Here is a 24,788-nt window from a genome sequence, read left to right on the forward strand (position 1 = left end):
ACCACAATTAACTTTACTGCTCCCAACTCACAGGAATGGACAGATGATTATAAATGACAACTATATGTCAATTACAATATCCAATAAAGTGAAGCTTAGAGAACAATCCATCTCCTTTTATTGCTCTTCCTTGACGTAGCTGAATCTAGCTCAACCCACTGTTGTCACTGTGTAACCATTGTTTGGGGGAGGGGAAGGGTTCTTCTTTAGTTTTTCAGCATCTTCAAAAGTGCTTCATGCAAATACAGTTTCCAAACCCACAGGAAACCAGGGATAATGCCTGGTGTGTTAAAGAAAAACCGTGTCCACTTTCAAATTGCAACACCAAGGCCAGCCTGGCAGCCATCACCTGGCTGTGTGTGACACATTTACCCCATTACAGCAGGAAGACCTTAGTGTGGCATCCTTCAGAGCCTCGAGTTTCAGAAGTTATCCAAGGATGTGCATCACATTCCACCATCCTTGCTAACCCCCTGGCCCCCGCTTCCTCTCCCACCCCTCTGCCCTATCTAGAGTTCGTCTATTCCTCCCATGCTCCCTCCCAAAGTACACGTATGAAGATGTGAATTGGTGTGAACATACTTTACATAGAGATATGAAAAATTATGTTCTATATGTGTCATAAGAATTGTGATGCATTCTACTGTCATGTATTTAAAAATAAAAACAATTTAAAAAATAAAATAAAAAGATAGCCATTTAGATGACACAGTAGATATGTATTCATAATAGTATTAGAAAACCTAGATGTTTTAAGAAACAACTCACAATTTTAGTGATTTAACACACTAAATGATCATCTCTGCCTTAAAAAAAAAAAAAAAAAAGTAGTAGTAGTAGTTATCCAGGGAGCACCTTGTCCCAGCAAAAGAGTCAGGAAAGCAGGTGTGAGGTCCAGCAGGCTGAAGGGTTCCATGTCAATGGGACCCCTGCGCCTGGCGGTGCTGGTGAACACACTGGTGCAGGCCCCGTGGCCGGTACTGTTATGCTGCGCAGTTCTCCTGGCATGGATGAAGTGCTATTCATGAGTCTCTCCAGCAGAGACGAGGGTGTCCTGTGCTGCCCCTCACCCTAGAGGCTTCCACTGAGCAGATCCACCCAGCACCTGTGTCAGCAGGTAACTCACAGCTGCCTCTTCCTGCCCACCAACTGCCCCCCAACTACACCCAGGACCCCCCTAACCTGGCAGATACAGCCCATCACCACCACTGGGACCCTGGTCTCTCTCAGGCAGGACCTTCTGCTGCACGATTCTCTCTCCAGAGCTTCCTGTGCAACTAGGTTAAAGCTGGTCTCCAGCTGAGGCCACACCCGTGGGGGGGGGCATCTTCCCTGCCCTCTCCTTAGTCCCCTCTGAGAGACCCTGTACCTCCAAATCCCCCAAATCAGAGGAACACCTTGAGCTCTGCCTCTGGAGAACATAGCTTAGAGCAGGTACCAAGGAGATGTGAGGTCTGTTCCTCATGGGACATTGGTAAGAGTCCATCCAGCGTGCTCCAGTCAAAAGCTATGTCCAGGGAGGGCGTCCTGTGCGTGTTTTTAGAAGCATCAAAAAATAGAACCCCATCATGAAACCAAGAAGGAACACAGTGGACGGTGGAAGCCCTAGGCTTGACTATCGAGGGCGCCTGCCCATGTGCCTTCTGTTGAGTCATGGACCTCACTCTTCCATGGGAAGCTGGTCTCCCTGACTCCACATGGACGCAGGCATTTCACTGCAGCCTGGACTGGGAATCCTATTCTCCTGGGAGTGACGGAGTCAGGGGTAACTGTCTGCTGCCAACCAGGCCAGCCTGATTCTCCCTGAGATTTGTACACTTGGGACAGTGGAGAAAACAGCTCCTTGTCATGGGGGTCGCTAAGGTGGGAAAGCGCTGGGGTCAGTAGACATGTTGACCCCACTCGGAACATTCTCCTTGAAGAAGGCAATACATGAGAGATCATCAAAAACAAGGGATGAGACAAAGACAGCCACAGCCACATATTTAAGGGGCTATGGGAACCACACCCGGACCCCTGCCAACTAATCTAATACAACCCCTGGGCTAAAAATGCTTTAGATTTTTAAAACAGTTGGTGAAAAAAATAATATTTTGTGACACAAGAAAACGCATATGAAATTTAAATTTGGCTTCCACGAGAGAAGTTTTACTGGCAAGATGGGTCTATCCCAGCCCTCCACCCCCACTACACCTATTCCCCAGTCTATGGGGACCCTACAGGTCAGGAGTCAATTCCCTGCTCAAATGATTGGCGGTTCCTCTTCCCTGATCCCGAGAACTTACTTGATTCTTTACTGCATGTCACAAATTGTGGGTACGTTAATCCTAACACATGAAATAGCTATCATTCCAACTACGATTCCAAATGTTGACATATACTATCCATCATGACAACAGATTCGCTCTTGTAGGTCAAGCAACAAAAGATAAAGCAGATTACCAACGGGAGAGGAAACGTTTTTTAAAAACTGTACCCGAAGAATATAATTTGAGGGGAAATCCCACCACTGCCAAATTATCCTCCCGGTTGGGGAGAGGCTGCCATGATTAGTCGTAACAGACCGGAACGTTCTCATCTCGGCTCATGGAACTCCTGTGTCTGGTGAGAAGAGTGTGAGTTTGATGACTTTTACAGAGGGTCACAAAGAAGGGAATTCATTCGCTTCTTTTTTTTGGTTTCCTGTTTTCCATTAGGAGATAGCTCCAGGTTTAAATTTCTCTTCCCTTCTCCCTGGACGCTCACCTGAGTCCCAGGACAGGAGTAATGATCATCACAAAAACAGACCCAGGCCGTCTCCCCCGACACGTAGGCTTGGGCTGGTCACGGAGGTTAGCAAAGGAGAGCAGTTATTTTCTCTTGTGAAGACTCCAGGGAATCTGGCTTTTATTTTAACAGTATGAAGACAACTGTTGTTCCTTACTATAACCAACCAACTCCTCCGGATTCCAACAGAATACTGCACTGTCCACACTTCTCCTGGCCTGGGAGAAAGAACCCAGTAAGGCTGTCAATCCCGGCCAGCAGCAAGGGCACGGTTTTGAGGGAGGGGAGGCTCCCACTTAGCATTTTAACTTTCTCTCTTTTTGGAAACATCCAGTCACAAATGTGTCTTGCAAAGTGAAGAAACTGAAATTGATTTCTTGGGGTAATAATTAACCTCAGAAAATAACTACGAAAGGTTGCTTATTAATTATATTTTGTAATAAGCTGTGAGAATATTTCTCTTTTTTCGTGAAAGAGACAAAAAGCAGACACATTTTATGATCATATAAAACGTTATTGGATTCATATTTTATAGGAGAATGAAACTCAATTTGCAAAATGCTCAATATGAGATGGCGGTGTCACCCCCACCACATTGCCTTTTCGAGACTCTTAAATAGTCCTTTTTAAAACAACACAATCTTCCCGTGCTTTATTTCTTCAGATATAACTGTCTTAGAGCTTTTAATATATTATACCTATTTCAGTCCCCCATGTTTTTTCTAGTTGTTCAAAAAAAAAGGGACTTGTCATCTGAGTAGCAATTTGCAGTGAACACTAGCTATAACCTCATTCTTTTTCGAGAATGGGAGGGGAGTCTGGTCACCAGGAAAACCGTTGCTAACCCAAGTGATAAGACAAAGGGGAACCAGCATCCCCCCCAGGTAATACCATAGTGACTGACAGACTAGTGTTTTGCAAATAAATGTGTGTTCACAAACGCACACATGTGAACTCACAACCACACACATTTAAGAAAGCATTTCTCTTAGTCTTCTAACAAGTACTACAGCATAATTATAAACTAATTAAGGTACAGGTTAAATTGTATAATAGATGTAGCTCCAAATACTTTCTCTGCCGCATCACAAAAACAGAAGTCAAAACAAGAATACAATAGGAAATACCCCCAAAATAAGATGTAATAGAGGATGCCATTCAAGGAGTTTTATTTTTCCCCCTTACTTTGGTGGTTCCAAAAAAAAAAAAAAAAGTGTTCTACCAAAATTTTTTTTCTGTACAATTTATTCTGCATCAAAAATGTATTCTGCATGAAATTTTTCTGTGCCATTCATTCTTTGCAAAATTCTGTCCAAAATGTAACTCTGCTCTGGTACAGGGTAGCACTTTGTTTTCTTTTAAGAGATAAATAAACAAAAACACACTTATGTAAAATCCAGTTATTAGAACATGGGACTATTTCTTGAAGCATACCAAATATAAGTTTTTGCTAATTAATTAACAAATTCAAGCTGGTTAAATAAAACCTTCTTCCAACACCTCCTATTTAATTGCAGTTTGGCACCAACAAATATATATCAAAATTATAGTATTTCCCCTGACAGGAAGCTCCTTCCTTGCACACACTATTATGACTCTCTGCAGAGTAAGCCAGAATTGCTGACAACCTTGAACACTGCTACAACAATATTACTATACTTGGCAGAGAAGTACCCTTGCGGCAAGAGAAAAGCTGTAATTTTGACTGTCACTTCACATTACACTAGATATTATTTCACTGTATACACATGCACACACTCACAAACTCTTAATAGACTACAGTTTTCTCACTGCCTGCCTTTCCAATATAAATGGCAATATAATACTAGCGAACCGCCAATGGGATCCCAGCGAGAAACAAATGTTTTGCATTATGGAAGCCTCGTCGCAGGACGACTTTTAAGGGATATTTCATTCCTTTGTCCCCCGCTCACACTGTTAAGACCCCAGCAACAACTTCATGAGCTAATCGCTTTACTGAAAAGAACTGCACTGCTTCCAGTCCCCATGAGAGGCGGAATTATCAGAGTCCACGCTTGAAGATTTCCATGATGAGCAGCGGAGGCGGTGCCAGAGCACCGTAGATATTTAGGACATTCTTCCAGGCTGATGTGTGAGGTGTAAGATTTCCAGATCTCAAGATGTATCCTGCACATGCACTTATTTTGCTCCTCTGCCCACATGGGAGAGTTTGCTGAACAGCAATGCCCACTCGTCATGTCGCAGCCAAGCCAAACCGGGTCAACGAGAAACAGCCCAACAGATCCCACAAAACCCACACACAGCTCCTGCCAAGAGAGCAGCGCCTGTCTTTGCAGAGAACTGCATGCAACATATGCTTCCTTCTTACTAAGCTCACACCAAAGCAGATCAGGCCAGGCTCCCTACTGTGCCCTCTGCCAAGCTTTGATTTACAGATGGTGTGTGAATATACCCTGCATTTGTCCCAGAGTTCTGTAGCTCTGTGATGTCAGTAGGAGCTAAACTGGGAACTCCCTTGAATTCAGAGTACAAGGCAGAGGGATGAATAGAAAGTGGGAAAAAACTGCACTGTGTCCCAAGGGGAGAGTTCCAGAAAAGGCGGTGGGCAAGAGAGGAAGGCTTCCCACATCACCTTTTAGTAAGTAATCCATCCCTGACACGAACCTGGCAGGAAAGCCACAGAATGCGAGGGACCGGTCTGATCAGTGACAGAATCAGACCTGCTTTGCTTGCTCAATCCCTTCTTCTCCTTTCCTCTTTCAACTACTACTTCAAAAGATTTAAATGAGATTTAAAACCTGTTCCACTGAATCAAGGAAAAGCTACGGCAAACTCTTCGCCCTCTGCTGAGAGAAGGTGTCCAAAACTTCGGCATGTCTGCTGACCACACCAAATTTAACAAGGTTCGCAAATGAACTAGAGTAAGTTTCCCACAGTGACACATTAATAATAAGTTCCTTATCCCATCTATCCCAAGCCATGAATATGTAATGTTATAAAATGAGTCCTTTTCACACAACGGAACCTCAGACGTGAATAAATAAAAACTATCCATCACAAGCCTGTGAAAAATTAATGAGAGTTCAGAGACGTGTGGAAAAATGGGGACCGAGGAGAGATGGCCCAGTTCATAAAAGCCTCCCTAACTTCCAGATAGTGAATACCCTGGCCCCCGCCCCTCGCCCAACTTCCAGGTGGGGCGGGAAACCGCTTTTATTTTTAATGGGCTACAATCTACTCACAACCTCATGGTGGCAGCTTCAGCAAGGCCACTGAGAGATCACAGCCACACAGACTTGACTTCCAAATACACAGAATGTGATCCCAGTGAGGGCCCCAGAGCTGCAGTTGATTTATTTAATTATTTATGTTTCACAGCCAGTGGGTTTCCAGAGGGTCTGAGGTTGTTCACAGGGGTTAGAGAAGAGCAAAAAGAGCAGGCTACCACAGGGCTATGACATCAGGAGGCTGGAGAAGCCCTGCCTCACTCGTCTTGACGTGAAGGATGTGAGGCACAGGACTGAATTCTATGCCTGGCTTTTCTGCCTTCATTAGTCACATGATCAGTACCACTCTCTGCCCGGGGCTATGTGAGTGCTACATCTAAGTCAGCTGATTTTATCTCACCCATTTTTACTGCATTTGATGAGAAGGGAAACTGAGGCAGGGAGGAACTGAACAAAAGCTATCCTAAGTCTAAGAATCAAGGAAAAGGGGCTGCATCGCTCCAAATCCCCTGCTCCGCCCCCAGCGCCGGCCACAGGTTGCCATGCATTGTTTGGGGAGTAGGATAAGTTCAGGAAAAAGCTGGTCAGGTAGGTGTGAGGAAGCCAGGGCTGCGCCACGCTGAAGAGTCAAGGGCAGCTCCTGGGAAACATGGGAGCAATGCCAACACCCAGTCATTCCTGGTTTTAACAACTGTCATACTGTCTGGCCAGGAGAAAACAGCATGATCCTTATGTTATTACTGCCAACATCATCATCATCATTAGCATCCTTGCTACTGCTGCCATGAACAACGATGCTCTGGACCTTTCCCAGCAGCCACACAAGGTGGCTGGTGCCTCACAGGAACACCTCACTCCACGTTGAGAAGTATGGACTTGTTCTGCTGGTAAGGAGGCAGATGCTATTACTACCTGCTGGAGACATTAGATGTGGCTGCAAATGCTTTGACATTTCGGCCACCAAAAAATAGAGTGCACATCTACTCTTCTTGCATCCGAATAGAATCCTCTGTACCTATGCTGACCACAGAAGGGGGGCTGTGCCAACTTCTAAGCCAGGCACCCAGAACCTGGGAGCTTCTGCTTGCAGGAACGCCTCTTTCTTGGAGCCCTGAGCCACTGATACCAGAGTCTCACTGTCCCACGTCAGCCACGTTGGAAAAGCCACATGCAACCTCCCAGGGAGTCCAGCATCCCAGTCTCCCTGGTGGAGGTGCAGGACACAAGTAGGAAAGGCACAAAGAAGGCAAAAAATGTCCCACCCCAGAGGCACTCCTCCAACAGACCCTGAGCTCCTGTAGGGAAAACAGGAGGTGCTTAGTTGTGCTGCTCCGGGGGCTCCCTGCCTGAATCCAGACTACGAAGAATTCAGAGCTGTGGATTGGTTCTCGGAACTCTGACCTCCAGTAACGCTGAAATGCTAAAAGAACCCAGGACAGGGACAAATGGGGCTTGCTGGCAAGACGTCATATGTGAAACTTCAGCACATTGTGCTGACGTTCCAGTGAGTGAGCAGCTGGAAGCAAGAGCCAGTTTACATGGGCTTGTGACTTCCGTTGACAAGGTACACGGGCTCATTGCTTCAACCTAAGCAAAATTCCCAGGACTAAAACAGATTTTGGAATTATACAGATGAGAAACCATCTGTGGATGAAATAACATAGGGAATCATCAAAAGCAATTGTCTAAAACTCTGACAGTGACCTGGAGAGCATCGCAGACCTACTCTTGGTTACTTCAAAATGGAATTTAAAGGAACCCGATTGACAGTGATGCAATTCTAGTGGACCATAAAACAAATGTAAAACCTGAAGCTGACACTGGATTACCCCAAACTAAACAAAACTTTCTGAAACTGCCTGATACTGATCCATTTGTGAGAAGACAGGGCCTTTGGGTGTTCCTGCTTCACCTGAACAGAAACAAGGGATTCAAATAGATGAGTCCATTTCCATGATTCAAGGTGTTTCCTGCTTTTTCAGGATGGGTGGAGGAGTAGGGAGGACTTTGAGATTCTCCTTGGTTGGTTATATCACCCTTAGAAGAACCCAAGTATCGCAGACCAGACCGATGCCCCCAAATACATGGTCCATCATCGACTTAAAGGAAATAGATGATTTACAACCAACTCGAAGTATTGATTTAAGAAAGCTACAAATACACACACACACAGCTAGTCACATTAAAAATGGGTCACAATAACAGTAGCATTCAACACAGAACAAACTGTGAAAAGAACATCAGCAGCTCTGGGGCCAAAGGGACCTGGGCACGAGTCCCAAGATGAACACTTAGGACGACACCACTCTGGGGAAGCTTCAAACTCTGCACCTCCATGCTTTCAACTGGAAGAGACTGAAGGTGCCCACCACAAGGCCCAAGCCAGGTCACAGTTACATGAAAGGGCATGCAGGTGCCTCAGAGGTGCTTAATAAGAACCTGGTGACTATTGTAGGGCAGCAGAGGGTAAATAACACAGCCCCTGATGGCCTGCTCTTCTGTGTACAGGTAACAAAGGTACCCAACCACTTCCCCATAATGGTAGCATTCAACTCAGAAGACAGCTATGAGGGTGAAGGACACTGATGGGTGGCCAGGGCAGGGAATCTCTGCAGGCATTATTGTGCTATGTAGCAGATATTATAGTACCTCTCTATCAGGGTTGGCAAATGTTTTCTGTTATGGACAAGATAGTATCTGGGTGTGGTGGCATGTGCCTATAATCCCAGGGGCTTAGGAGGCTGAGACAAGAGGATCACAAGTTCAAAGCCAGCCTCAGCAACTTAGCGAGATGCTAAACTACTCAGTGAGACCTGTCTCTAAATAAAATATAAAAAAGGGCTGGGAACATGGTTCAGTGACCGAGTGCCCCAGGTTCAATCCCAAGTACCCCTCCCTCCCCCCCAAGAAAAAGGACAAGATAGTAAATACGTTACTCCCAGGCCACATATGTCTTTGTCACATAGGTTTCTTTTAAGGTCCATTTTGAAAAAGAAAAAAAGTAGGGCTGGAGTTGTAGCTCAGTGGAAGAGCACTTGCCTAGCATGTGTGAGGCACTGGTAGGACGACAGGCTGGATTTAGCCACAGTCTGTTCACGCCTAGCTCTTTATAATCTTCCTTATGGATTAGGTCGTTTTCCAGCTGTGAAGGGTGTACTATTTCACTGTCCCTGTGAGCTGCCAAGTTTCATGGAAGCTGGCAGAAGACAAGAGACTCCAGGGCCAGAAACAAAGAACTTTATTACTCACAGCAGGATAATTAGCATGAGCTTCCTTTTTGCACTGGTCCCTTTTGCCTCCAGCCCCCAGTCCCAGGAGGAGGACAGCAAGAGCCCAGGGAGATGCTGGTCCCAGTGGGCTTGAGTCACAGTCCAGAAGCACAGAGCTTAGGCACCCCAACTTGACCAAATGACCTGCCTAAGCTTTCACCTTGAAAGAGACACTATACGTATTACACTGGACAGCACACAACCCTGCCCTGGGCCCTGGAGGGAGAGACCAAATCTATGCTCCAAGGTGCTCTCCTAGACGACTGTCCCCTGAAAAGGCAGCCTGAAGCCACAGTTAACAGGACCTCCCTCACCAATCTACCCATGAGGCCGATGTCAGGCAGCGCTGCCTCAATTGAAGGGCTTGCTAGGAGCTACTCAGGCAGATTTACCCTTTGAAGAGAAATGCTCATACAAAAAGGGGTTGGCAATTCCAAGGCTTAAAATTGAATGCCAGTGAGATTAAAAGTTAGGCCTGCAACATCACACACATCATTTCTGCTGAAAAAGTGCCTTCAGTTAAAAACAGAAACCAATTTGTAAATGTGAGTTAAATGCATACTCCACAAAAAATATCTGGTGAAAGAGGAAAAAAAAATCCTTACGTGTAGATATAAATGTTTCCTGACAGATGTAAATGAAAACTAATACAGTGACATTTTTCAAATTAGCCATTGGAAAACACCATGTGTAAGCGTGTAAGCATGTGTGTGTGTGTGTGTGTGTGTGTGCGCGTGCGTGTGCGTGCGTGTGTGTGCGCGCGTGTGTGTGGGTGTGTGTTTTAAACAGCCCAAGCATTTTTCAGTCATGTTGGCCTAGGAAAGTATTTATGAAAAGGATAATAAATAATTAATTCCACTGGCTAGAAGCTGCAACGCCTTTCTGCTTCAACAATATACATTGAAATGCTGTTTAAATTATAGGGGCAAATTGATTCAAAAGGCTTCCATTAGCGAGCTGGCAAACAGGTTTGGAGTTGGCTAATAAATTTTAGATAAAGACACAGCCCTGGATGAGGATGCCAGGCTGCAGCGCGGCTCTCCAAGTCACCGTTTGTTAAATCAGTGGCTAAAGTCTGGATTTCTCCCCGTCTCATAACTCACTGTGTTAAACAATGTGTCACAGGGCAGCACGGGTAGAGTGAGACCAGAATGCCTGCCGGGTAAGAGAGCCACGGGCACAACTGTGCAGCAGCTGCTCAAAGGGCTGGCGACAGCACAGGACCTGGGTTTACCCCAGTGTCCTTCCTGAGTCTCCAGTCTATCAGTTTACAGTACATTAATCAAGGATAATTAGGCCCACCTATGACATAAAAATCCCTGCCCATGATATGCCTTGCAGGATAAAGTTCTGTCAGTGGTACCCATTAAGAAAAATTCTTAATCAAAATCAAATTATGCATGAAGATCTTAATTCCATTTATATGCACATACTTCAGCTGGCTGCAACCCGCTGCTATAAGTTATAGAATATTATGCAGCTAGTCAAAAGAACAAGTTAGTTACACTTACTGCTCTGGAAGGACAGATAGCAGGTACTACCCAGGGAGGGTGAAATAAATGTCCACTCAAGTTAGAAAAAGAGAACAACCTTACACATGTGAATGTATGTTAGCATGAAGAAGGATGTACACAAAATAAATTGTCAATCATCGTGACCTCAGTAGGGTTGAACTGGAGGGAGGAATAGAAAGGGGTTTTTAATGCAACTCTATAGATATAAAATGTTCTTTTCAAATAAAAATCACATTTCTTTTACAATAGAAAAAAATGTAATACTAAAAATAAAAAAATAAAAATTTTAAATGAAGGCTTGTGCCAGAATTCCCCAGAGATTCATCTGTCACTTACCTCGAATAGTAGAAAGAATGTGAGTGTCCCCACCACCTTCCCCCTTCAGGTGAGGCTGGCTGATGGGCTTTGGTGGCATCCCCCTTGTGCTGGGCTGGCCGTGTGGGGACAGCAGTGCTAGCAGGCTCACGACTCTTCCCGTAACACGACAGAGATGCGTGTTTGGCTATGAGACCTTCCCATGTGGAGTGGTGACGGGTGCCTATTCCTTGATGGCTTGCCTCTGTCCACCTGCCCCATGTGTAGCTGCTATGACAGCGATCACTTCTCAGGCCTCCACATTTTGAAGTGATGCTGGCCTTAGTTTGTTTATCAGAACAGAGGGCCCAGGTCCACTCAGGCGAGGGTGAAAGACTGTTTTGGGGGACAGCATCAGTGCAGGGGGAGCTGAGTTGAAGAGGTATATTCTTACACAGGTGGAGGCATACATGTGGCCTTGGCTCTGGGCTGGCCAGCTGTGCGGACCCAGGGCAGCTACCTGCTCTTTCCCAGCCTCAGATTCCTCATCATCCAGATGGGAGACATAAACAGGACCCTCTGCCCCGGGTCATGTGAGGACACAAAGTAAGTGCTCAATAAGTCTGCATTCTTGCCTTCCTTTGTCTCTCTCTTTCATATATATACACACAATTTTTTTATCTTATAATTATGTAAGAAAGGGGAGAAAATAGTTTTTAGTATTCTTTCTGCCTCATTTAAGTGTAGAGTGCTTAATGTAGCCATGCAGAAATTAACTGCTTGTTTTGTAGTTATATAATTAAGAACTTAATTAAAAATGAACAACTCACACTTCTCACTTCATTTTCTCCATTTGCACATGTTGGATATTTGTTTTGCAGCCCATTGAAATTTGGGAGTGTGTAGGAAGTGCCAGCATCTCCTTGGGTGTCTCCCTTGCACTGCAGGAGGGACATCCCACCTGCACGTCTTATCTCTGTCGGCTCCTCTTGCTGGGTCAGCTGCACTGGGGGACAAGGGAAGGCCAGCACCTAAGGAGTGCCACAATTGGGTGGCAGGTGAACAGAGCCCGAGATGGGCTGCAGCCAGCTGACCTGGGTCTTCCCACCAGCACTTGTAAAGCTGAAAAATGGGATCTACATTTGAGTGGAACAAAATGGATCAGGGCTCCTTTACTACCTCTCTGTCCCTGTCCTGGAATCCCCCATCAGGACAACTCTGCAAAGCTATGATAACTTTGCCTTAAGTAATGAACTGGCAGGAGCCAAGGAGGATTCACTAAGGGGACTTTAATTGATGTGGGGCCACAATGACCATCCGTCGTTTTACCTGTCCTGCTTTATACCCTTTTCTTCCAGTGAGAGCTTGTCCCTTCCCCTCAGGCAAGCCCACCTCCCCAGGGCACTTTGGAGGTGCTAGTCACAAGCCACCTCGGGACCTGAAGTCAAAGCATCACCTCCTGCTAAGTTCTGTCCTCCCCGCTCTGTCTGGCCCTCTCCTCATGCTTTCATTACCTGGCACTCTATGGTTAGGGGCATTTACACCTTAACTGCCAGATGGCAAGTAGGGAGCAGGGTCCAGGCCATATGTGGTATCCAGTCCAGTGGCTGAATCTACCCGTTATCATCTTTGGGTCCTCAGCATACAGACCAGCACTTGTCATATAGATAGTCCCAAATGAAATTTACCCTATGAAAGAAAGAGCAGGGGATCTTCCTAAGTAGACCACAGGTCCCCAGAGAAAAAGGCAGTCTTCCAGGTCTCAGCATCCTCCGATAGGAGACCTCACAGGACAGGTGCTCTGCCTAACGGATGACCAAGAAGCAATGGCTAAATGAAGACAGATGCCCCGCCATCAGTAAAAAGGACTTCAAATTCCCTGACAAAAGACTGGTTCTGTTTATAATTTACAGGGCATGGATGTTTTTCCTACTTCTTGATTTCTTAAAGGCCTACTCAGATATAATGAGGCCTTGGCCTCTGCTGGGTCTTCCAATCTGCATTATTGATCCAAAATATAACTTGCACAGGCAAATTCTGCATGCAAATGATGAGAATTGGTGGAGAAAAAATGTGAGGAATTACAGCTGTGATTCTACAAGACCCTGCATTTCATTCACATTCACTCACACACACACACACACACCATTGTAAATGGAAAACATGTGCACATATGTGTTTTTAAAATTGTGGAAATGCACAGTGGTGGTTCAAGCTGAGATCTGAGAATTGGAGCTTCCAGATCTCCCCTATTCCCCAAACTGTAGTTGTAATCACAAATCTTTTTCCAGAATCAGAAGGTCCAACAATTGCAATTATCTATGTAGAGATATGCATGAAGTTAATCACAGATGAAATGAAAAAACTAAGAAAAACAATCTGCATAAAGGGAATGGAATTTCAGTGACTGCTTGTTCTTTATCTTTTGGATACTTACGAGAACATTTTTCCTTATGTGCACTCCCTCAGCCACCTCAGCCACTGAATGTTGGCTGCCAAGTGTCCTGGGAGAACTTTGGTAACAGGGTAGGAGGTAGAGGAGGCCATTCACACCAGGGAGACCTGGGAAGGGGAGCTGCCATCCAGAGACAAAGGTCACAACACACACAGGACTCTGGGGAATATGACAGCACAACCCCCCCCCCCCGATCATATGAGAATTATAAAAGACCTGAAGCAGAATCCTCCTGAAGCAAGGAGGTGGGCAGGAACTTCCTAATTCAGCCATCTTCATAATGAACTTGAAGGACTGAGTTCTCCACAACCATCTCTGCTGCCTTGGGAAGGGGAGAAGGTTAATGGCCCAGGCACAGGACAAGAAAAGATGAAATGAAATACCTAAGGAAAACAATCTGCATAAAAGGAATGGAATATCAGTGACCGCTTGCTCTTTATCTTCAGGATAAAGGTAGGCCTGAAAGATTTCCAAAGGACAGATGATGTCACTTCTTTCCTTAATACATGAATGGAATGAACAGGGATGGCCATGCCAGTAAAGAGTGGCCACCACTACCTTCTTGGTACATTCTGACTCCTAAGAAATGACTCAGTACAAACCTCACTTCAAATTCTAGGCAGTTATTATAAACTTCTCCAATGCATAATTACCTCTCCTGGAAAACAGACCATTTCACTCATACCAGGAATGATGTGAGGGGAAAAAAAAAAAAAGATCTAAGTCCAACACTCAGGACAGCATCAGCAACCAGAAAACAAAAAATGAATGGCAGCTACTATTGCTATCACCACTATCATCCTCAAAATCACCACCACTACCACCACCAATATCATCTCTGCCACCATTATCATCACTACCATAATCACCACCACCACCATTATCATCATCACTATCACCACCACCACCACCAAAATTCTCACCATCACCACCAGGAGCATCGTCACCACCACCACCATAACCCTCATTATCATCATCACCATAATCATCCTCAAATCAGCTAAGGGTTGATTTGGGACCCACCAGACGAAAGTTAACTATCACAACATTAAAATATCATAAGCTCCAAATGACACAGCCATGTTTCCCCAGAAATAAAGTATAATTTCTTTACTATTCTCCCCTTATCCAAGGTCCCTAGGAATTTGTATTACACATTTCATATTGTTTAGCAACATTTTCAAGATATTGTACTTTTCACAACCAGTCATAATCTCTGTAATATGTTCTTTGAAGCTTTCTGGGTTAAAAGGTGAAAAAGAAAAGGAACTATGTTAAAATGGTCTACCCTAAAGCATCAACTGAGTTTTATTTTTTAATATATCTCGTAATAAACAAAAAGTACAATATCATCAAAGCAAGACCTCACACTGATTGTTCCCCAAGATTCTGTGGTAGATGAAGGGTACTAAGAAACACCAGACCCAAGTCTAATGTGCCACACTTGGTAAACGTAAAATGTTAAAAGAACACAATCCCTCAGCCCTTCCTCCTGATGGCCTGGTGCAGGAAGTCTGATAGTTCTGCTCAACACCGAGTCAGCCTCAGAAATGATCCCAATCAGCACGTGAGTCTCCCTGATAAGAGTAGGCAAAGTCCTCCCGCATCGCCCAGCATGGACCAGGCTGGGTTGAGCATCCTGTGCACGGACCTCCATGAACTCAGGGCTCCCACAGAACATATGTAAAGCAGGAGTCCAGCTCATCAACCTGGGGAGTTGGTGATATAGAGGGGCAGGGAGAATCCAAGACACTGTGCAATAAACACCGGTTGAAGTTAAATGTATATAGATTTGTGGATGTGGAGAATCATCCATGAATAACCAGAGGGGATCAGTCCTAGCATAGATAGTAAGGAAGACATTCATGGGGGCCTCAGAAAGGGTCAGTACAATCAGCCAGACAAGGAACCACAGGCTAGACCCCAAGGAGAAGCTAGACTTTTCATGATGGACACCATAAGATAATCATCTGCTTTCTTAGTGAAGAGAAGCTGGAAGGGTTTCTCAGCACCTGTATCTATGGAACCTACAGACACCAGTGATCAGCAGTGTCTGGTCTCCATCATCAAGGGAAGGTTTCTGGGACCCTTTTGTGTTGTCTGCATTAAGGTGAAAATCGCCCTGGCACTACAGGGAAGACACTGGTACCCAGGGTGAGCAAACCACGTTAGGGTGTCCCCACTCTACAAAGTGTGAGATTTCTGCTTGGGGTACACATTACACAGACCTATGGCACATGGAAGTCGTTTCCTACAATGAATCCAAGGCGATGGGCCCAGTCTGCGCTGCTGCCAAGATAAACCATGGAAAGCCCACAGTTCTGTTAGTAGGACATGGGATATACTCGACTAGTGTACTCAACTGACTGGCAGACCATTCCCGTTTCCTGATGCTCTTTGATTGTGTATTAATAACATCACAAGATTATTTTAGAAGGCGTTATCTGACAGGTGAAAGCATGTGTATTATGGTCACTTCAATCATCATGAAAATAAAAAATGATTTGGACAGAAAGTCTTGTTCACCAACAAGACCTAGAGTGCAGAATGGAGAGTTTTCAGTTCAAACACAGAAAATCTCTTTCCATGACGGCAGCATTAAGTAGACACAACACAAACTCGAGCAATCATTATGCAGATAATTTGAATGAATTTCCCATGGCATATGCCCTTCACTACCAAAGATGAATGTAAACAGAGCAACAGACAGCATCACCATGAATGATACGCCTTCGTCACTTTCTAAGATAGTTTTACACCCCCCCAAAAAAATAAATATTCCACACCAGGATACAAAACAGAACATCCAAATGCTCCTAAGATGCTTCCCCATTTTAATTAGGATGCCAGGAAAATTCCATTTTCCTAATAATTCCGTACACCTGTGGACTCACGGAAATGCTAAGCTTGTGATCTCTACCGTGATGCGCTGAACTGTGAAGCAAAATGCTCCTTTCTTCACAGGATGTCGCCACCAGAGTCCAGTCCCTTTAGAAAACCAATACAAGGTCACTTGCCTCTTTGAAATTTAAGGCATTCCAACCTCAAAATTGGGAACACTGGTGCCCCATGCAAATATATTATCTTGAAACAAATTAGCAAAATCAGCTGTTCTCCTTTAGCAGATAAATAGAAAATAAAATGAAATAGGTGAGCCTGCAGCTCATGGAACCTCAACTTTCCCTGTTGTCCTCAACATCTTCCAGGAAAACAACCCCAGGAAGAAAAGGGTGGGCTCCCCAGGATTAAAACCTAAAAGCAAAAGCAGAAACAGCTGCCCCCAACTGAACAGAAATGGCTCAACTGCTAGCTTTGAAAGTACTGAATTAATATTTCATCCCCATACTAATAATGATTCTACACAGTACGGCTGAGTAAATAGTGTCGAAGTCCTGCTTCCCCAACAACGTCCTACTGAAGAAACAAAAACAAATGACCAACCCCATATGTGGGTGCAGTGCAGGCAACAGCTACATGCCTCTTACACTCACCCACACAGGATGCAGGAGACAGGGAGCACGTCCTGTCAAGTTCATCACACGCAGGCCTAGAGGGTGCGTATACTGAGCCACCACATGGGGAGCCCAGAGCAGAATTCCAAATTGTTTTACTTTTATTTTAAAAAGTAATATGATTTAGAGCCAGGCACGGTGGCACACATCTGTAATCTCTGCAACTCAGGAATCGGAGGCAGGAAGATCACCAAGTTTGAGACCAGACTCAGCAACTTAGTGAGGTCCTATTTCAGAATAAAAAGGGCTGGGGATGTGGTTCAGTGGTGAGGTGCCTCTGGGTTCAATCCCCCAACAATGAAGTAATGTGATTTAGTTAAATGTCCAAGAATCAAATTTCAAATAAACAATAATCAATAAGTTTATCTCATTTTATATTATTGATTTAAACCAAGAAAAAAAGAACTGATCAACAAAAATGTTGATTTTTTTCATTACTTAAGGTTTTCATGTAAACTTTAATGGATGATTATTACATATATATGTACACACAAGGCTTTTTAAACCTACGTCGTCAAATATGTTGAGTGTCATTCTCTTATAACTGAGTGCTTTTAAAAGGAAACACTGAAAATAAACAAAAATAATTTAAATGTCAGGATTCTCACAAGTACTCTAGGTTGCCTCTTGGCAAACTACATGGGAGTCATGCTTCAGGTCATTGTAACTCAGTGATCAAATATTTTCAGTTCTTCTATTCAAGATATTTTTCTAGACAGAATTATCCTGAGTAAAGCACACTTCTGGAACTTCTGATAGAAATCTCCAATCATACCTCAGTATTTCAGTACTAAATTGTCCCTTCCACCCAGCGGGCACAGCCACTTCTACAGTTCCAACAAGCTGCAGCAGTTTTAGTCTTTGTAAATTTTGCCTCTATAAAAGCAGAATAAAGTTCCTATTCTAAGTTGTTTCTTCTCTGCTCATAAACCTGAAATCTTCTTTTGCACAACATTAGGATTGTGCCAATTGTGGCTTTTTGATTGTTTTGTATTTTGACTTGTTGATTTGCAGGAGCTGTTTATTTATTAAGAAGTTTAAACATGTGAACTGACAAATAATTCCTTTACTAACTCACACACAGAGACATCATTCAAGATTGTGCTTCTGTTATTAATGTGGTGCTAAATTACCTTATGATTTCTTAAAGACTCTTATTTTTGGCATGTTTGAGGTAAGGAATGAGAAGGGCCCCATTTCCACATGTGAGCACCAGGAACAGTCTTCACAGGCCAAACACATGGTCAGAAAAGGCAGAGAAGCAAAATTCTGTGATGCGGAGATTTGTGGAGAGTGATGAGGAGGCATGCGGGTTGTTATGTTCCAACTGGTCTTAACTGTTCCATAAATGTTTCTTTTACCCTGTAAACTTTGAGGTCAAGACGGTAGGAGGAGCTCTTGGAGTCGAAAACCATGTGGGCCTTGGCTGGGGCATGTGCCTGCTGCTGGCATTGGGGTGGGTCTGCAGTGCTCTTGCAGGTTGGGAAGAACACTCAGGAGCACGTTTTCTTCCCTAGCAGGACTGCTGAACTCAGAGGAAGAACTGGGCTGATGGCTCACCTTCCAGGCAGCTGAGGGAGCCCAGGGGAGCAGAGCCCTGGGAGCATGGCCGGTGCTCAGCTACAGAATCCCAAGGGTCATTCATCTCCCTTCCCCCAAAACCAGATCCTGGCTGCAGACACCTTGGCTTTAATACCATCTGTGTAGTGCTGATACCAAAAAAGAGCCCAGCACCGCCCAACCTTCCAGGGAAGAGACATTCTGATTATCTGGCCTATTTTTAGTACTTCTTTAATCCCAGAAAACGAAGAGCTAACAATAAATGGTAGAATTTACTGGTCTTTTAAATTAAGAGGGAAACGTTCCCCTCGCTCTTGTTAATGCTATGGTATGACTGGGTTCCTGCTGTATGCTGTATGTTCATGTGATTTTCAAACCTTCCTTTGGACATCATTAGCAAACGTGCAACCGATGGTTTACCAATGAGTGTAGGAAATATATTGAACACCACAAGCCACACCTCCAAAGTCATATTTTTAATTATGAGTAGAACATTCTATTACTGGGAAATTCAGAATTCTTAACTGCTACTCAAAGTCCTTCCCACCTCATAACTGTATGGCAGGAGGACCTGGATTTACATGGAGTTCTTTTTCTAGGACACAAAGTTTGTGAAATTTAATATGCATCATTTCCGATTTTGTTGGAGAATTTTAGAAATCAGTGGGAAAAATTTAGTTGGATTTCAACAAAGAAAAAAAAAATGGCACAAGGGCTAGGGATGTGGCCCGTGGTAGAGCACTTACCTAACATGCATGAAGCCTGGGGGGGTTGCACCCCAAGGATTAAAAAAAAAAAAAAAAGGATGCTGTGGCACACAACTCCTGTCTGTCCCGGGCCACCTCCAAGAGAGGGGCTGCAAGAACACACACCAAGCCTAAGAATACCAAACGGTAGGACAGTCCCCAAGTCACCTTTGCTCTGGAAGCAGCAGAGCACGAGTGACAACTGTTCAGAATCCTTCCAGAAGAATAAAGATGCTCTGTTCTCGTCTCCAAGGCTCCCAGGAATAGACTGGCAAGAAAACACCTCCCTGGGGACAGGAATTCCCTTCCAGGGTTGCAGCTGCTTGGCTGCAGGGGGGAGAGAGTCCACAGCATCTCCTGCTGCACACCTGCAGTGTCTCCAGCAGGAATGACATTTTGCCCTGGTTTGTATTGCCTGAGATACACCCCAAGTGTCTTGAGTCACTCAATCCTCCTTCCTGGCTGGCTCTGAGGAGCCTGCACTGCCTTGCTCTAGCCCATGACTGTCAAATGGCATCCTCCAGATCCATCAATACTGCTGCCAAATAAATACCCTGCTGCTCTACAGGTTACAAATATTTCAATCACTGGGCAGGCCTGCAGCAGTGTCTGCGCAGAGCTGGAGGAAACCTCGAGTAATCTGATGGCTTTCTTCACCCTTCCAGTTTAAGGGAAGTATCACTCCTGAATCTTCACTTCCCAAATGTTTACTGGGAGATTAGAAAAACAACAGATGACAGCCAGTGTGTCAGCAGAAAAGAATCACAAAAATCCTTCTTTAAATAATCCAGCAGTCAGATGAAGAACCCAGTCCAGGACCCTGTGTGTATTTAAGAAGTTCATAGGGTTGGCATTCCCCTGGATTGCTGAGAAATATAAAAGACACAACCTCAAGTTCAAAGCCAAAAGTACTAAGACAGAGTGGACTGCATTTGCCTCACCTGAAGCAAAATCATTTAGGTCATCTTATTTTTTAAACCAGATGGCCAAAACCCAGGCTTGTCCTGTATGATTGTGCAGATTGTAAACTGAACAACTTGGTGGGTCAAAACCATTTACAGACTACAGAGTGTTGGAACCATTTACTGATATGCAATCACAGGTGACTGCCTCCCGGATTCCAAGGACAGGCACCTGCAACAGTCCACCACTCACCAATGTCCTGCACTATTCCCTGTTCATATTTATTCATATTCATTCATTCATTCAACAATATTCAATGCATGCAAATGAAATGTGAACCTCATCCTATCCAGCAACCACCTTATCAAGTATCCAGTGTTCTCCCCACTTAGCAAATGCCAAGACTGAGGCAGGCGAAGAGAAGGTCATCAAATAGGAAGGCCACAAAGCTGAGTCTTCTGAGGCTGAACCCAGTGTGCTTCACCGCTGGATGAAGCTACCTAGTTTATTAGAGGGAAAAAAAAATTCCTAGCAAGATTCAAGTGCTAGGATGGGAGAAGCTGGAAAGCAGGGTCAGGGAGGACAGGGTGAGGTGGCAATGGCTATATGGCCACCCCCAGTCCTTCACTGGCCCCATTTCGGGGAGGAGATATGGAGCTATGGAGATATGGAGCTATGGAGAGGCTGGCACCATGGCAGTAAGGGCGTGGCCTTGAATCAATTAGTAACCTCTCTGAACTTCAACTTCTCCACCTACAGAATGGGAAAAGGAAGCCCCATAGAAGTACTGTGTGCAGGAATGTGGCTACATGGTCCTGGGAGCCAGGGAAACAGCCCGGCTATCAGGGCTGTCCAGAGAAGGGTAGCCATTGCCATTAGTTACCATGCTTAGGACGTGTGATTTTTTTTTTTTTTTTTTTTTTAAGTTTCCAGCATGTTGCCTGAGGTGGGTGAGCTGTGCTCTTTTCCTAATCAGGTCACTGGGTGCAGGAAGGTACTTTTCTCTGCCTCCCGACAGAAAAGATTTCTTGAGGACAGGAGGGTAAGGATCCAGAGAAGAGTTCTTCATGCAAGGTATTTTTTTTTTTTTTAAATCACCACCCAGGATCTTCCAAGAGAAAGCCCACCTGAAAGAGCGGTGTGGGCCAGACACGCACACACATACACACCTCCACTTGATCAGCCACCTGGGGAATGGCGGCTGGACAAGCTCCCTGGTGGCAGGAGATGGAGCTGCATGGGGAAGGCCTTTGGAGGTGTCCTGGGGCAGGGCACACACTGCAGCCTGGGCCTCATGGCACACACACCACACACAAGCAGCCCCTTGGGGGTTTTGTTGTTTTTTAATATTTTTTAACTTGTTTTAATTAGTTATACATGACAGTAGAATGCACTTACCCACTCTGACATATCATACATAGTTTCCGAGTGCACATGTTATAGAACCGTATTGGTCATGCAGTCACATATATACATAGAATAGAATGAAACAGACAGCATTACTCTTTCAATTCCACAACAGCAGAAGTCATGCCGTCCGTGCTGCTCTGACTGTTCACGATGATGTTTCAAGGCTGTGAAGGGAAATACGTGATTTCTCTGGCTCCCGGGGAATCTGTGGAAGACTCATCAGAACCAGCCACCCAAGCCAGTGTTACCCAAACATGCCAGGACTCACAGGGTCCCTGGGTCCTGAGGACAAGCCCAACCCAGAGCCCAGGTGTCTGACAGGTACTGGGGAAGTGCTGACAGACAGTGACTCTATCACCCAGCTCTGCCAGAGTGAACCCTGTGATCCTGAACGCAGCACTGTCTCTGCTTTGGTCTCTTCAACTGGGGACGTAATAGGAGCTACTCTTAGAATTCCTGCAAAGAATGGAAGTCAAAACACATAAAAGGCATTTAGGATTGGGCCTGGCCAAAAAAGGAGCTAATATGCATTAGTCGGGATTATTGGGATCATCGTCCTCACTATTACTAATAAATTTCTGGCTTCAGATACACTAACGGTGTCATGTGGCAGAGTATGCATGACCTCAGTCCACCTACACCCAACTTTCCCTCTTCTCTAACTTGGGAAAATGGTGGAAATCTTGCAGGGACTAAAAAAAGACCAGAGAAGTAGGTGTCAAGTTCATCTTTACTCTCTTCCATAACGGGGCTGGACAATTTCAACAATTACTCAGATCTCAACTGCGGGACGGTCCCACCTCTGTGAAGGGCCTACATAAACAGATGAGACTCCTGCCACTATTTGCGTTTCCATCGGCTCCCATGCTGAATAATCAATAATAAATGTTGTTTAAACAAATGGTGTAATTTTCCAATCTGTGTTGTTCTAGACTGACCTTTCCTCCTCTTTGCCATTTGTACCACATGCATAATTCATCGATGAAGCACAAGGAGAAATAAGGATGTTGGTCTAAGTGGCCTTTTTGGGGTTGTTTTTGGTAATTTGTTATAATCCCATAAATAAAACAAAGCTTGCCGTGGTGAACATAGACCGTGTTATCTAGACATGTATATAGGGACTGAAATAATAAAAGCTAGTTAGTCCGACCCTCCTGGCAGCTGCAGGGCAGAGCTACTTGCTGGTTGGACTTACCCTAGAACTTGAGAGTCGTCAAGTGCAAGGAAACAAAGGCCACAAGGAATGGGAAGGGCGGAGGCATCGTCCTCTGATGAAGAGGACTGGCTGGGAAGGCCAAGGGCGACCGAGAACGTTTATTTGTTGAGTGGACGGGTGTGTGTGTGTGCGTGTATGTGTGTGTGTATGTGTGCATGTGTGTGTGTACATGGGTGTTTGTGTGTACACACCCCCATAAATCAAGGGGTTTGCAGAGCTAACCTCTATTAATTTTAGCTCCCGATTGTTATTATTTCACTCTCACACACACACTTCCACTGGCAAAAATATACGCACAAAAATATGCTGGCCATACACACACGTAGACACAGTTTTATTTGTTTTTTAGCTAAAGCAGAGGGCGCTCGGAGACCGGACCCTGACCCAGATCTGCTCCGTGTCCACCTGAGGGCTCATATGACCCCAGCCCTCTCAGCATGGAGACGACAGCAGCAGCCCCTCCTCCCCAAAGGGCACCTCTGTGTGCAACTCAGATCACAGCTGATGACATGTCAATGAAACGGTGCTTGCTCCTGTCCCCAAGATCAAAACGAGGGCTTAACCTGCAATTTACACTACAAGTCCCGTGACACTTGCCAGATCTGAAGACTTCATTCTAATCTTCCCTGCTGAAAAAAAATCATCAAATACTCCAGCAAAGATGTATCGACAGCTCTTAATTAACCATGCTAATGGAAAGGGGGTGGGGAAAGTGTGGATAAAGGCAATCCACACATAGCCCAAAACCTTCACTTGGCCACTAGTTTCCAACTTCTTCACTAAACCTTGTCAGAGAAAGAGCAAGGACTAGCCGGGAGACAGAGACCGACTAATCCTTTAACAATAGAATTTCTGATGTCCACCTCTGCGCCAAGGCAATCATCTGTTGGACAAGCCTTCCAACAAGGTCATGGCTAAGGACACCATGGTTTCCAAGATATTGGGGCTCAGAGACAATGTTTTTGGATCCATGGGGGATGTGAGTAAGTGTACTTTAGGTGGCTTTTAGCAAAGAATGGGTGGGAGAGTTCCGCAACACAGGGCAGACCTGACGGGGCCTGTGGTTCCTCACCTGTCAGTGGTTGCTGTGCGGCTGGATGGGGGAAGAGCAACGGGGAGGCTCAGGGCCTGACAAAGTGAACAGGCAGCACTTTGTAATGAGCAGGTGACTGCAGTGGACCAGGGCTGCAGAAGGGCAGAGACAGAGGCCTGTGAATCAGCCAAACAGAGGGACAGGGAGGAGGCCAGCTGTTTCCCTTTGGGAAATGAAATAGCACTTATTGAGCAAATTCTGTTTTTTAAGCCCCCAAAAGAATAAACTGATACATCATGAAATAAAACCCTGGGGGGGGGGGGGGCGCGGGGGACGGAACTGGGAAAAGAATAAAAGCAGCCTCCTCATTAAAACACCTGGCACAGCCAGGCCAGAGGGCAGGGGCCCAAACACTGCAACGCTGCCCCAGTTACTGCTTCCATCTGACCCTCCCCCTCCTCGAAGGCCATCTCTGCCTCTCCTTCCTGCCTGGTACAACACAGGCACCCAGCAATCAAACCCTGCAATACCTACAGCTCAGACCGCCAGCCAGCCAGGCCCTGGTGTGGACCATCTCATTTAATCTTGCCAACGAAAGTTGCCTGATGTCATTCCGCCCACCCCACCCCACCCCCCAGTTACAGAGGAGGAAATATAGGTACAAGTTTAGAAGTCACTTACCCAAAGCTGCACACAGCTAGACTGGAGCAGAGAGTCACACCCACACCATCAGGCTTCAGAACCCAGGCCACGGCCTTGACACTGGAGATCAGGGAGTCTGCCCTAACATGCCTGGCACCATACTGAGTGCTGTGCCCGGGCTTTCTCACTTAACCCCTGCATGGCCCGATAAATTAGAGATTACTGCCTCACAGATGAAGAAACTGATCTTGGAGGGGGC

The 24,788-nt window shown here is 45.2% G+C and overlaps 1 protein-coding gene across 7 annotated transcripts in view; it reads right to left on the reverse strand.

Moving 5' to 3' along the window:
• The window catches only part of Wwox (WW domain containing oxidoreductase), an 875,116-nt gene that overhangs the window by 727,113 nt on the left and 123,215 nt on the right, over positions 1-24,788 (reverse strand). Inside the window, exon 6 of one of the 7 annotated variants that reach the window (XM_015496044.2) lies at positions 21,117-21,802. The exons of the other annotated variants lie outside the window; for them this stretch is intronic. Within the exon in view, the coding sequence (XP_015351530.2) occupies positions 21,797-21,802 (6 nt within the window). The 3' untranslated portion in view covers positions 21,117-21,796. Of the gene's footprint in view, positions 1-21,116; positions 21,803-24,788 lie in introns of those variants that run through there. 7 annotated transcript variants of the gene reach the window in all.

The sequence above is a fragment of the Marmota marmota genome, unplaced genomic scaffold (assembly GCF_001458135.2).
Source record: "Marmota marmota marmota unplaced genomic scaffold, marMar, whole genome shotgun sequence".
NCBI lineage: Eukaryota > Metazoa > Chordata > Mammalia > Rodentia > Sciuridae > Marmota > Marmota marmota.